Source organism: Danio aesculapii, chromosome 2, assembly GCF_903798145.1.
Source record: "Danio aesculapii chromosome 2, fDanAes4.1, whole genome shotgun sequence".
In the NCBI taxonomy this organism is placed as follows: Eukaryota; Metazoa; Chordata; class Actinopteri; order Cypriniformes; family Danionidae; genus Danio; species Danio aesculapii.
In genome coordinates this window covers 37,023,952-37,038,386 of record NC_079436.1, presented here as the reverse complement: position 1 = coordinate 37,038,386, position 14,435 = coordinate 37,023,952, and the positions used below count along the sequence as shown (strand labels likewise).

The 14,435-nt window shown below is 36.5% G+C and overlaps 1 protein-coding gene across 1 annotated transcript; it reads right to left on the bottom strand.

Moving 5' to 3' along the window:
• Positions 1–1,037: 1,037 nt before the first annotated feature.
• On the bottom strand, positions 1,038–14,270 carry sec62 (SEC62 homolog, preprotein translocation factor). The gene is made up of 8 exons (XM_056478472.1): positions 14,186–14,270; positions 7,422–7,530; positions 7,243–7,348; positions 6,954–7,161; positions 6,781–6,876; positions 5,428–5,488; positions 5,216–5,335; positions 1,038–3,160 (listed from the first exon to the last, which is right to left on the bottom strand). The coding sequence occupies exons 1-8, from the start codon at positions 14,219–14,221 to the stop codon at positions 2,706–2,708; spliced, it is 1,191 nt and encodes a 396-aa protein (XP_056334447.1). The 5' UTR covers positions 14,222–14,270; the 3' UTR covers positions 1,038–2,705.
• Positions 14,271–14,435: the final 165 nt, after the last annotated feature.

Genomic DNA, 14,435 nt, shown 5'->3' with positions numbered 1-14,435 from the left:
GTCAATTTTGAGATCCATTCCATCTATTTTCTTTTCGGCTTAGTCCCTTTATTATTCAGGGGTCGCAACAGTGGAATGAACCGCCAACTTATCCAGCACATGTTTTACACAGCGGATGCCCTTCCAGCTGCAACCCATCACAGGCCAAGTAAATTTTGACATTTATCTCAGAATTGTTACTTTTTGTTTTGTTCTTACTGCACAAAATTTTAAATTGACTCAATTTTCACATTTATCTCAGAATTTTGACTTTACAACTCAGATTTTTAAATTTTGTCTGTCAATTTTGACATTTATCGTATAATTTTGACTTTTGCAGTTTGTCTGACTTGACAATCCATAATTAAAATTTTTGACATCTCATAATTTTGACTTTGTTCTGATTATAAAACTCAATTTTAAATAATTTTTTTACTTAATTTTGCCTGTTTGGTTTTTCTTACTTTACAACACATAACTTAAATAGTAATTTGACAATAAATTTTTTTATCATAATTTTGACTCAAAAACTCATAATTTTGAGATAATTTTCTGAAATTTTTGTCTTGGTCCGATCCATAATTTCAACTTTATCTTAATTGCAAATTCTTAAGTGCCAATCTAGACTTCATCTCATAATTTCAATTTTCTAAAGAATAATTTTGACTTTTTAGATTTAAGGCATGATTTTTGTTCATTACCATGCAGAAATGGGCTTATTATAATCTCAATGTCTTTATCAGAGTATCATTTAGTTTAGGTCAGGGTTCTTCACATTAGCTCACTCAAAAATGACAATTCTGCCATAGTTTACACACTTGTTCAAACCTGTGTGTTTCTTCTGTAGAAGGTAAAGATATACTGAAGATGTTTAAAAGAAATCTAATTTTGTTCAACAGATGAAATTCATAAAAGTAACCACTTGAGTGTGAATAAATGCTGAAGAAAAGAATCTCAATTAAAAGATCACTTAGAAAAAAATAATCACTTTAAACAAAATAGAAGTCAATCTAAAAGCCCAGAGTTTGAGCTTTTTCAACAAAACCAGCACAAATCACTTGTGTTCTATTTTTATTGCAATGAAAGGATACAGATATAGTTTCTGACAGACAAATTATTCTCCAGATATTGCAAAAACGACAGTCCTCAACACTGATCCAAATACGGACGATTAGTTAGTTGAAGATGCTGACCACATAAAAATAATAGAATAATGGGATTTCATTTTAGTTTTGGAAATGCTGCAACTACAGTTTTTACATGACAGACACCCAGTAACGAATGAAATTACCTGCCAATTAAAAAAAACAAAACAAATCTGGCACATACATCATCATCTTTATCTCCCATAAAGACAATAAAACAGAAAACAAAAGTGATAGATCCATAGAAAGTAAAAACAAAGGTCTTTAGTTCCACGAATGGTGTCAAGCCCAGTCAGTCCAGGTCTTCAAAGTCAACGACGGAGGACAAAACGGCATTTCTACAGGAACCGACGAGATCCTCTACTTACAGACATGGTTACAGGATCAGACTATTGTGAACATGAATCAAGGGATGCTTTAACTAGACTTCTCACTTCTGTTTTTAAATATACCAAAAACCACCTTTTTTCAGCCTCTTGTGCGCCAATGCATCACACACACACACACACACACGGTTTTCTGCATTCCAACTATTCATGGGTACAAAAAGCTGTGTGTCTGACATTATAAAATAGAGCACAGTTCATCCTGAACCTGAACTGCTGGCATGAATATCTCCCAGTAGATTTATAGAATCCATCTATAAATATGAATCTTAAATATAATCCTCAGTATGAGTCAAAGAAACAGCTAAATGTAAAAGAACACTCTAGCCAATAGTACGCAAAACCCTACGGAAGGATAGTATTGGACCTCGGCCCTAATAAAACGCAAACTAAGGAACGAACGGGCTCTTTTGGACCACAATAAGTAGTTTAAATGGCAGATCAGTGGAGAAAGCGAGGCTATGATGATGTATTTGAACTCTACTTGGTCATCATTTGAGCGCACACGAATACAAAAGCATCAATATCTCGCATCATTTTGGCACGAATGTGATGTAGTTTCCCCTTCTGAATGCAGGCGACCTCAAATACCTCAAGTGGAGTTTGATTTGAAAAGACCGCCTCGGTAAAGTCGACGATAGATAGGTATTGATTTATTTTAAGTGATTCACTTCTCCATGAAAAACAAACGAGTTCTCAAAAACGAGCAAGATCTCCCAGGGTTCAACACAGAAATGAGAGAGAGTTATGACTGATTGGAACACTCATCTAAGACAAAATCAGTTGGTCCGTCCAAATGATCCAAAAGCAAGAAACCTTGACTAAATTGTGCGGCGAACGATCAACCAATGTGAACGCTCACCATTCCAGTTTGTATGATCACGTTTACACAACAAAGCTTGACGTCAGACAATGCGAACACACGAAATAAAGCGAAGAAAAACATGAGGTGAGGGAGACTTGTTTTGTTGCATTGATAGCGTTCGTGTGTGTGTGTGTGTGTGCGCGGGGGAAGCGTTTCCAAAACAGCCTTTGCGATACTGCCATAGTCATCATCATAAGCCGTTTCCTGCTCTCACCAGAAGACCTCAGCCTGAACGGAAATGGGGAAACATCTTCTGAACATGACAGAAGTACGTCAGCAGGTCCACATGGAGCATGGGAGAATGTGTGTGCGGCGCCGTGAGGAAAAGCTTTATGTCTGAACAGTCAAGGGCTTTGTCTGGCTCTGCTCTTCCTCTTCTTCCTCCTCCTCTGTATGCTGCTCCAGCTCTTCTCTGGTGATCATCTCGAAGTCGTTGCCGTTGCTGTGCTGCGATCCTTCGTCCTCCCGCCGGTCGCTGTCTGTGTCCGTCTGATGCTCCGCTTCCTCTATGTCTTTATTGTCGTCTTCATCCTCTTCGTCCTCTTTCTTCTCGCTGTCCGATTTGTCCTCGCTGTCGGATTTCTGTGTTTTGCTGGAGTCTGCACTCTTGCTGTCGGGTTTGTCACTGGACTTCTTGGAGCCGGAGCGCGGACCCTTGTATTCGTGCGTGTAGAGGGGCCGGAAGGAGTCGATGAAGCCAACGTCGGCTGTTAGGTTCGGTAGGAACCAGAAGTGATGCCGGCCGCCGGTCACTAGCCAGATGATCAGGAACAGGATGCATCGAGCTGAACAGAAGAAAGCAGAGGATGAGGAGCAGATGGACAAAATTCACTGGCTTTGGAGGAGCTGTAAAAGTGAGAGATGCACTGAAGGTAGAGATGCACTGAAATGAACATTACTGCCCTCAATAATTATCCAGCAACAGTCAAACTATGTGTACATGTGCTAGGCGTTCATGTCAAGGTATACCGCGGTTTAGCAAAGACAAGGTTTTAAAACCGTTAAAATTTTCTGCTATAGCGTTCCGAAGGTATGAGTACGATTTTTTCATGACATTTTTTGTTTGTTTTTTAGGACAGCAGTATCTCCAGCAGAAAAGAAATTCATTTAAACTGTTCAGCCTGACATTTTACTGCTCCAAAATAATTTAAATGTTTCCCAAATTAAAATATATTGTGTACAAAGGGGAAAACTGTTTTGTTTTTTACCCAGACATTTAAAAAGAAGATATTTTAGAGCATTGATCACAATACTGTGATATTTTTATCCAAAGTTATCATACCGTCAGAATCTTTTTGACTGTGTACTTGTCTATTTGTGTCTACATGTGTGTAATGCGTGTTTTTCTTTTCTTTTATGTATGTATTGTCAACATTGTTAATAGTATATTGTTTTGTTTTTTATAGTATGTCATTGTATTTTGCACTGTCTGTATTTTGCAATGTCTGGAGCCAGCACCTAGGCTTTTCACACATCATAGCAAACGTGCTGCTGATGATGTGACAATAGAAATGATTTGATTTAAAATGTTGCAGGCCACACTTTCTGAAAATTCTGGCTACCGCTGGCCAAATACCAAAACATAACTTTTTTTGGTGCAATTTAATGCGATTTTGTAACCTTTTAAATTTAACCCAACATAAATTATTCCGATGTTTAAAAACAAGCATATAAATGTGATTGACAGTAAAATGTTATTGATAGTGAAAGAGTCAAGAGTCATTTAACTGACGTTAACATTAGTGCTTTGCAAACAGGATGAACAAGCATGCTGTATAGAAATGAATTGAGCATGTGCGCTTTATGCATAGATGTATACATGTACAAGAGCAGAATATAGAGCTATTTTGAACTTTAACCACGGCTAGTCGACATTGTGCTCCGTTCTTACACTTTGGTCAGCGTGGCAGCAAACCCTACTTGCGCGGCTCAAGCCATTGAAATGAATGGGTTTCATATTGCAGAGCTTTCCACATCCAGTGTAAAAGCTGCTTTACTCTCCGCAGTGACTCCGACTGAAGGGAGAGTGAAGCCAGCGTGCTGAACACTGCTCACTTTTTTTCAGCATATATTTAAAGGAGACCAATTATGCCCCTTTTTATAAGACATAAAATAAGTCTCTGATGTCCCTAGAGCAGGGATGGGCAAACTCGGTCCTGCATAGTTTAGCTCCAACACTAATCAAACACACCTGAACATGCTAATCAGTGTCTTCAAGATCACTAGACTTCTATAAGCATGTGTGTTTGAGTTTTTTATAACTTTTAAATTGCCCTTTTTAAGGCTTTGATTCAAATTGTGTGATTTTTGCTATAAATTCAAATGAGATTTTGCTCCTTTCAAAAGGATGTGGAGCTACAAATGCCTGTGTCACCATAGCAACAGATTTAAAACAGGACTAATGTTATCTCTGTGGAAAACTGAAATTGTCTAAAGAAGCGTCTCAAAAGACGGCAATGCATTTATTCATTTGTGCATCCTAAATCACCACATTTATAAAGGGTCTTAGTCACTGATACGATCTTCAGCAGGTTAAAACTAACGGCAGATGGCTGCTTCTCACTCAGGGCTGTTTATGCTAATGAGCGAGATTGTCACTATCGTACAAAAAAAAATTGTTTCTGCAACTGTTTTTATCAAGTGATTATAAAGAATAGAATTAATTATTACCATAACAGGCAGGATATACTCACACACTCATCACACAGCTGTGTTAAAGCCCCTTATAAAAGTGATTTTTACATAATAGGTCCCCTTTACAGCCATATACTGAAAATGTCATTTTCGGCTGATAATTTTTGGTAGGCCAACATTCAGCGCATTAATAATTGAACTCTTACCAACAGCCAGGAGAAGGATGCTGGCGACGAAACATCCTGCTGCCACGCTCAGGTAATACACTCCAACTCTCATCTCAGCTGGCCACAGAGGGAAGAGAGTGGCTGCAATGACGGCAATCACTGTAAACACAAACACACATGCACATAAGGACATGAAGCCGTCCTGCAGCCGGTGACAAAAAACACAAACACTGCAGTAGAAGAGATCCTACCTAGAATCAACCCCATGGCAAAGGTTTTAAAGTGGACTGGATCATAAATCCAAAAATAAACCTGCAGGAAAGACAAAAGTTTCATCATTTTAAATGATTGGTTTAAAAGAAGACAAGGGAAAACAAAGAGTTAATGATACAGATGGTCATTTCATATTACATTTTATTAAATAAACCCAACATTATCAAAATATTATTTAGGTTACAAAAACTGTGTGAATAATAAATTATATATTCAAAATGATAATATATGTTAAAATAAAACTAACATAAATGACGTTAAAAGTATTATTAGATTTTTATTTTCTGTTCAGGCGTCTATGGCAGCACATAGAACCATTTGCAGAAAGATTATGAAATCTCTAGCACCACCAAGTGTTCAAAGTTGCACTCACATGTGTGATAATCTTTGAACCACGAGGAAAATTTTTGCTTATTCTCTAACTCAAGATGTTTTTGTCAAGTAATAAAGGAAGCGAGAACTGTTTTTATGACCCTAAGACATCATTTCCTGCCATAAAAATGTACAATTATATGATATTCAAAACACATCTCATCTAGACAGTTTGTTGGATTTTGGCACAGACCATCTTCAAAACTGTCCTGCTAAACTAAAAGAAACATTTTAAATGATTACCACCTCAGATTTAATCAGCTTACTTATAAAGGTTTAATTAAAATTTAGCTTTTTCCAAAGAATAATTTTATCTTCAGTTAAACACAAAAGAAGATCATTTGAAGAATACTGGACACTGAAAGCCTCTGACTTCCAAAGTATTTACTTTTCCTATAATAAACATCAATGGCTGTCAATTGCCAACATTCTTTAAAATATCTTCTTTTGGGTTCAACAGAAAAAAAGGTTTTCTGGAACCACTTGAGGGTAAATTTGAACTGAAGGGACATGCACAACAATCCATTGATCTTAAATATCAAATATGTTTTGTGCCAGGCTTTAGCCAAAACGGCTTCTTTCCACCTGCAGTCCCTGAACAGGTAGATCTTAAAATACTCTAATTAATTAAAAAAAAAAGAAAGAACAAGAAAACATCCTACAATTTAAAATATACAGGCTCACACAAATTACACACAAAGAATAAAACACAAACATTTCAACACAAAAGTTTTTTTCGTCTGTTCAACACAAGAGAAGATATTCTGAAGAATGCTGGTTACTGGCACCCGCTGACTTGCATAGTATTTTTCCTGTCTATGGAAGTCAATGGGTGCCAGCAAACAGCATTTTCCAAAATATCTTCTTTTGTATATTTTGGAGTTTTGGAGTTTGAATCCATCAAGCGAAATGTCGGCTATTCACAGGCATCTGCTACATATGATTTCACTCCTCCTGACCTCATTGCCATCCAAGAACAGCTGGTCATCATGAGGCTCCAGCTTGAACTTCTTCTTAACATCCTTCTTCTTCTTTGGAGATCCAGGACTGTCATCCTGAACATACAGAAACAAAAGTAAGCATCGAGACCTGCACATTATTCATTTTTTCCCCATCCTGTCAGATGTTGTACATTTTTGTCCTTCTTTGTGTCGGCAGCCTCAGAATCCTTCTTTTTGTCTTTGTCTTTTTTGCTCTTCTTCTCCTCTTCCTTGCTGCTGTCGCTTTTAGCCTTCTCTTTTTCTTTCTCTTTCTCTTTGTCCTTTTCTTTCTTGACGTCTTTCTCTGGCTTCTTCTTCATCACTTTCAGGGCTCGGTGGAAGAACTGCTTCTTTAAGAGCCTGTAAACAGTAAGGCGGTAAAAATGATTGCTTTAACGATAATCGTTAATTCACTAGAGAAACGAAAGAGACTAGATTTACCTGTTGCAATAGTCCACCACCGACTCTCTGGTTGTGAACAAAGCTTCTTCACCCTTCTTTGCTTTGGCCCACTTTGAATCCAGCAGACAGTCGACTGCTTTAGAGGCTGAGGAGCAGAATACAGACGTTTGGTCAAACTGTAAACTGAGGTAAATGAACAGGAATGAGCACACACTCACCGACAAAGTAATCCACTCGATGTCCCATCATGTTGGTGGATTTGGTGGGGCAGTTGAAGCGCAGGTATTTGGCCACTGCCTTCTCCTCCTTAGTAGGTTCACTGACCTCCTAAAACAGTGAGGAAAAAAGTCCTGGTGATAAGACAATATCTGAATCTGCAGTCAGAGCACACTAAATATAGGGTACAGTTATGCAGAATGCACATTGTGTTGGTATATTCATACTCAGCTCAAATGTTATTAGTACATTTACCAATATTAATGATTTTTAATATCAATGCTGGTGAAAAAAGCTGGAAACTGATACATTTGACTTAATTTGGATTCTTTGATGATTAGAAATATAGATTAAAACAACAGCATATTTAAATAGAACCCTTTGCAACGTTATACATGTATTCACCTTTATCACTTAAATGAAGGGAAGGAAACACTAATATTTTTGAAGGATACTAGATCACAGTTTCTATTATTCAAATGTTTTTAAAGGCATAGATAGAATTTTCATTTTTGGGTGAACTTTCATCTTTTCCTCATCCTCCACTCGTTCTTTCTTCTATTAAACAGAAAGGATGAATGCTGGGGGAAAACAACCTCTCTATTCTACAGCATTGTTTGTTCCTACTATAAATGTTTTTTTTAAACAATCTTTAGTTTAGAATATTTTCTTTTGTGTTCAACAGAGGAAAGAAATTCATAAAATATTTAAAACCACCTGTGTGTGAGTAAGTGATGAGGAATATTAGCATTTTTGGGTCCCTTTAACACTGACAATAACAAAAATGATTAATAATGACTGATGATCATTAAAGATAACGAAGAAGTGAACAAATTTAAGTATCTTAACATAACTCTATACATGAATGTAAAATTTGACAGTCAAGAAGGTCAAGCCAAATCTAAATTGTTTTTGTATTATTAAAAGATTTTTAACATATCAAACAGCAAAATTATACATGCACACGATGATATTATCACACTTGTCATATTGTATTACATCATGGTCACAAGCCTCTTTAACCACACTGAAGCCTATTGATTCGATATAGAAACAAGCAATTCAAATTATGGATTAAAAGCCTATGCGATGGCATCATTGTGAGGTTTTAAGAAAACATAACCTTTTCAGTAGGGCTGTACGATTTGGGGAAAATATCTAATTGCGATTTTTTTTGACAGATATTGTGATTGCGATTTGAGATTTAATTCAAGCTGATTTTAATTTAATTCAAGCTTCAGCTCAATAATCTGTAATCAGTGGCAACAATTCTGTGACAGCTCTTAATGTCCTTGACGAAGGGTGTCGTGGCGAGTCGTAAGCGACAAATGGGCGTCGTGACACAAGATTCAATTGTTTCTTCTCGTGTAATGGCATAATTCATGACAACCGATACCATGTCTCGATGCCTCCCGATCACCTATCAGGTAAGTAATTCAAAATTTCACTTCGTGAGTGGCTCTCTTTTTAAGAGATTGTCGCAGTTGTTGTAGCTATTAAATCATATTGACAGGAGCAGAAATGCACTGATTCAGATTATGAACTGAAGCGTCAGAAAACATGCAATAGGCTACCATAAAATGTGTGAATTCTACACAGTTTGCAACCTTAAAGGGCTCCACAGACGATTAAAACAAAATGCTCTATTGTTGCACAAACGGGTGAGCATTTTAGGGACTTTCTCACATGCAACATTATGTATTGTAGATAGACCGTTAATGACGATACTACCATTTACAAAGTACAGTGGCACTGCCAGTATTTTGGAGCCATAGTATCACAATACTACCTTAGTACAGGTAAACCGTACAACCCTAACCAAGACTGATATTTATAACAAAACCAACAACAAAAAGAAATGTCCAACAAATCTTTGTTTGTGGCTTTGGCTACAGCCTTTAATTCCAGTTAACGATTAAAATCCAGGAGAATCCAGGTGAATAGCAGAGCAGGACTTCAGCTAAACCCCTGTGAACAGCTTTGACATCTGGCCCTGTCCTCATCTACTCAATGAATGTGAACTCATTAAAAGCTTCATCTCTCCACACACTAATGTGCTGTCACTGTGTAATCCATATCACACTGAAATGACCATCTCCATAGAGACTCACTGCGTCCTCACCGACCTGCTGTATTAAACTAAAAATCATGTCTTAATACTCTATAACCACACAATACAAAAACCAGTCGACAGAGACATCATTCAGAGGAGTAATGAATGACTGCCAGGCGTAACTACACTCTTAAGCTGGAGGTCTTATTATGAGGCTCCACAATCCTTTAGTCATACTCTATTTGGTCAGAATGTCTCCCGCATGACTCATATTCAAAGACATGTTAAATGAACACCATATAAACATGGTGTTTGTCTGGGTTTTGACTGTGGAGTGACTGGAAGTTTGCCTAATATGCCTCTGGAATTTGTAAAGGAAGTCAGCCATGTGTTTATTGATAATATTGTCCAATTTTGTCTTGATCTGCACGAGACCCTGGGTTTGTTATCAGCTAGGATTTTGTGGCCTTACATTACACATGCTGTGTGCTTTAGATAAACTGCTTGAGGGGTTTGTTCACCTTGTTTTGAAGAAAGCCGTGGCCCCAATATTAGATACTTTTCAATATATTTTCAAAAGAATATTTGAAATGACAAAAGGGTGAGTAAATGATAATCCAGAATTAACTATTTAAAATAAATTAGCTTTAATTTACTCCTGAAATGTAAAATATAGGTGACTGAAGACCATTTTTAGCTGAATTCAGTCCTTGGTAATTCAGAAAACGCAAGTCAATGTCTACAATCACTAATAGAGTAAAATTAAAATATGGCTCCTGGTGACATGTTGAAATTATATAAAGCCAAACAATCAGTCTGAACAAGCTACTGAATATTATTTACATTATCACTTTAATTCACAGCCTCCGCAAATGTCTGAGGAACACAATAGTTTTGTTGTATAATAAGGTCTATCAATGTTTGTATGTTTTTTCATATATTTTACATTTTTTCTCTAGTTTTATCATCACATATTTCTCATCAATGATAATATTGTAGTTGCTGATGATCGTTATTGTAATAATGATCTAATGATTCTTATTTAAACTTTTAATGTCCTTTAATAATAATCACATTTATATAAAACGTAATTGGGCTGTTTATTACAGCACCAAATAGATGAAGACTTAACAGGCGATTTTAAATCTTAATCTGGACAACGCCAGGCACAAGATGTTGATTGTAAATGAACTGACTAATTAAAGGGCTTTGTTAACACTTTACAATAAAGCTCTATTTGTTTAAATATCTTGATTTAACTGAACTCACTATGAAAACTACAAACGCATTTATTAATCTAAGCGGATGTTAATTCCTTAATGCCGAAAAACTCAAAATCAAAAGTGGTAATTGTTTTATTAAACGGAGTTAATAACTAATAAAATTCAGTAACTAACATTAACATTATAACTAAATGTTTCTCACTCTTGAGTTTAGGGTAAGTAATGTGACTTTAGAGTAAATTGTTGATATATAGTGTACTTTATAATCCTTTTGTAATAAAATGTTTTAACAACATTTACTCTTATCATGCATGGACAATAAAGCAATGCAAGTTTTTGTTATTATACCTGTTAAAATAACACAATATACCATCACAAAAGCATCAGCAATGATTCGCAAAAAGAAAATGTATACCATCATAAGCCTATTGAATGTCACTCATTTGGCTAAAAACACATCTTGTATTCCAAAAGCAATTATAGCTCCCATATAAAACACCAATAAAGCACAAGGTATTGCCAGGATTTACTTTACAAGGTATAATGTCAAGTAATATCACAGATTAGGACTGCACAAAATATCGTTTCAGCATCGATATTGCAACGTGATCTTTTGCAATAGTCATTTTGCAGAATATGCAATGTTGAGTCTGGATTACAGTGTTGTATTTGCATGTGTTTGAGGCCTGTGACTGTATGAGGATTTTTAAAAGCATTCAGGGATAAGAAATTGCACCCCATTACAGATGCAAACCAAATTGGACTAAAATTATTTTTTTTTTTGCACAAATCTCACTTGCAGCACCCAGCTATAATGGAAAAAATATGATGTCCTTCTCTAATGTAAGCAAACAGCGTCAGCTCATGTGCGTCCATAAATATGTCATTATGAGCAAGAAAGCTCAAGAGTTTTGTGAACAAACTCAGAAACTATTTGATGAGGCTGTGAATTAAAGGTGAAGATGTTTTAAATAATATTCGGTTTCTTGCACACACTGATCGTTTTGCTTCATGAGACCTCAATGTATCACCAAGAGCCACAGGTATTCATTTTGTTTTGCCGGCACATGTTTTTTGACTTTCAAAGTTCTGGCTGTCATTGACTTGCATTATATGAACAGTCAAGGATCAGAGTTTAAGCTAAAAAAACTTTCTACTGAAGGAAAAAAATGTTATCTACATCTTGGATGACCTATAAGTGAGAGAATATTCCCTGAAATGTTTATCTTTTTTACCACATCCATTAAACACTTGGCATAATTGGCACCTTTACAATAAAAATCATTGAGGTGTATTTGTTTGTTTTAGACTGAGAACCATTTAAAGTCTTAAATACTTGATTTCATTTTCCTATTGACAGTTTTAAAGTAAGATAAATGCAAGATTTCTTAATTTTTACTCAGAGTGGGAATACATTTAGTGTGCACTTGGCCTTTAAGATGAATGTTTATACACTGGAAGAAAACAGACCAGTAATGACAGTGGATTTCAACCTGTTGCATAACAGCAAAAACTAACAAACATGCTGAAATGATCAGCAAGAGGTACTCTCTTATCAAGACAACACGTCATTACTCAAAAATCCACTGTTCTTACATAACACATTTATTACTGGAACACACTGCGACACCGTGGCTCAAAACCAAATGACCCAGAAAACATTTTTATAGAAATCCATTCTTACAAAGAGGACCACAAATGTTCAAGATGTTGAAGATCCATATGCATTCGATTAACATGGTAAAGATTGAGGTAAAGTTGGTTTTATATTTGCACATTCGTTCAGTGACAACTTGTGACTAGACATGCGGTGGTATAAGATTCTAACGGTATGATAACTTTGGATAAAAATATCACGGTTTCACGGTATTGTGATCAATGCTCTAAAATATCTTCTTTTTAAATGTTTGGGTAAAAACAAGAACTTTTTTCCTCTTTGAACACAATGGCTGCAAACGAAATTGCATACTTCCATTCTACATAGTACGCAAGCAGAGTAATAGGTCCAAATTCGTATAAATAGTGTAGAAATTATTGTAAATGGGGCCTAAGTGTGTATTTTTCGCAAGCGGGTTGCTGCTGCGACAGGAGCAGAGCAGAGGATCGCGATGCCGGTTCAGCATCGTAATGTCTATCAGCCATCGGCGATAGACGATGCCATTGTCCATCGATCCAACCCTACTGGAGATACTGTTGTCCTAAAAACCAACAACAAAAAATCTTATATTTATATAACAATATAACAGAAAAAGGCAGTTTTAAAACCCTGACTTTTGTCAAACCATGGTAAACCTTGAAAACAGTTATCGCCTCATGCCAACTTGTGACATGTTTCCTATACTGTTTGCCACGGTACTTTAAATATTTGTCTGAAATCACATGCAAGTATGACTTCAAAACAATATTAGCACTATTTATTTGTCATTGGTTGCTAATATGATTTCACTATTTAGAATTAGCAAATAGTTTTCTATAATTATTTTATTAGGGAGAAAGTCAGAATGTGTGAAACTAAAAACCGCTTTACCTCAGTTTAAAGATGCTACACATAATGAAGAATGGCTTTAAATGGATAATACACCACCTGCAAAAATATCTGTCAGTAACTATTAAATTGTTTGAAACGTACAAGCTTTTTCTGACTGAATTACATATTAGATTAAAAATTGTGGCCTGATCACCAGTCACAGTTCTTACATTGCAGTGTTTTTATACAATTAAAGTATATGGTGACTGTGCCAATCAAGAACTTGTGTTAAACTATCTTAATAGAATGAAACAACATCCATATGTAAATAATGACTTTTTATTTTGGTGGTGAAATGTCCCTAACCATAAAGCAAAGCGATATAAGTGTGGAGATTGTGCAATCAATGATAAGTGATGGATTATGTGCGCTATTTGCGGGAATTTGTGAAGCATAAGAGACAACAGCTGGTTAAAGGGAACAGTGCAAAGCGAACAGTCTGTACTGAACCAAGATGGCCAACTCCATCAGCTGAGCCACCACACACACACACACACACACACACACACACACACACACACACACACACACACACACACACACACACACACACACACACACACATACATACATACATCCATCCATCCATCCACACACACATACATACATATAGATAGACACACACACACACACACACACACACACACACACACACACACACACACACACACACACACACACTTCACCGGGAGACACAACAAAACCAGGTCATGCTCACATTACACCCACAGAAACTGTCTATAGATGTTTAAACTCCTGACAATGCAATGCCGAAGCGAGGGGGAAATGCGCCAGCACTGATAAATAATCCACCTCCCCAATATGAGAGAGCGGTGCAAAAATAACGGATCAAAGTACAACCGTAATGTCGTGCGGAACAAACACCAGCTCGAAAAATCTCTCCACGTCAAACGGGGACCAAACATTAAGCTTTCGATAACATATGCTATCTGAATCTTGTACCTGAATTCGCTTCTTGTGTCTCCTGCGCTCCGCCATGATTTCTAACTTCTGGGTTCCCTTGACGTGGTCACGAACAGAGTGAAGTGGGAACTCTCGCGATATTCGCTTCTTCTCTTCGCATTTGTCCAGATGAAGTGAGTGAACGAATACTGCCATCTGAAGAGCAGGTGAGGCACACAAAATATCATAGGCGATAAAACGGAACAACGATCATAATTTATCATAAACTAAATAAAACTCAGCAAATAAA

Coding starts and splice junctions, on each gene's coding strand:
- sec62 (XM_056478472.1), bottom strand. CDS start 14,221: ATGGCGGAGCGCAGGAGACACAAGAAGCGAATTCAG. Junction 6,877..6,953: donor ACACAAAGAAGGACAAAAAT/GTACAACATCTG, acceptor CTGTATGTTCAG/GATGACAGTCCTGGATCTCC. Junction 5,336..5,427: donor TGCCATGGGGTTGATTCTAG/GTAGGATCTCTT, acceptor TTGTGTTTACAG/TGATTGCCGTCATTGCAGCC.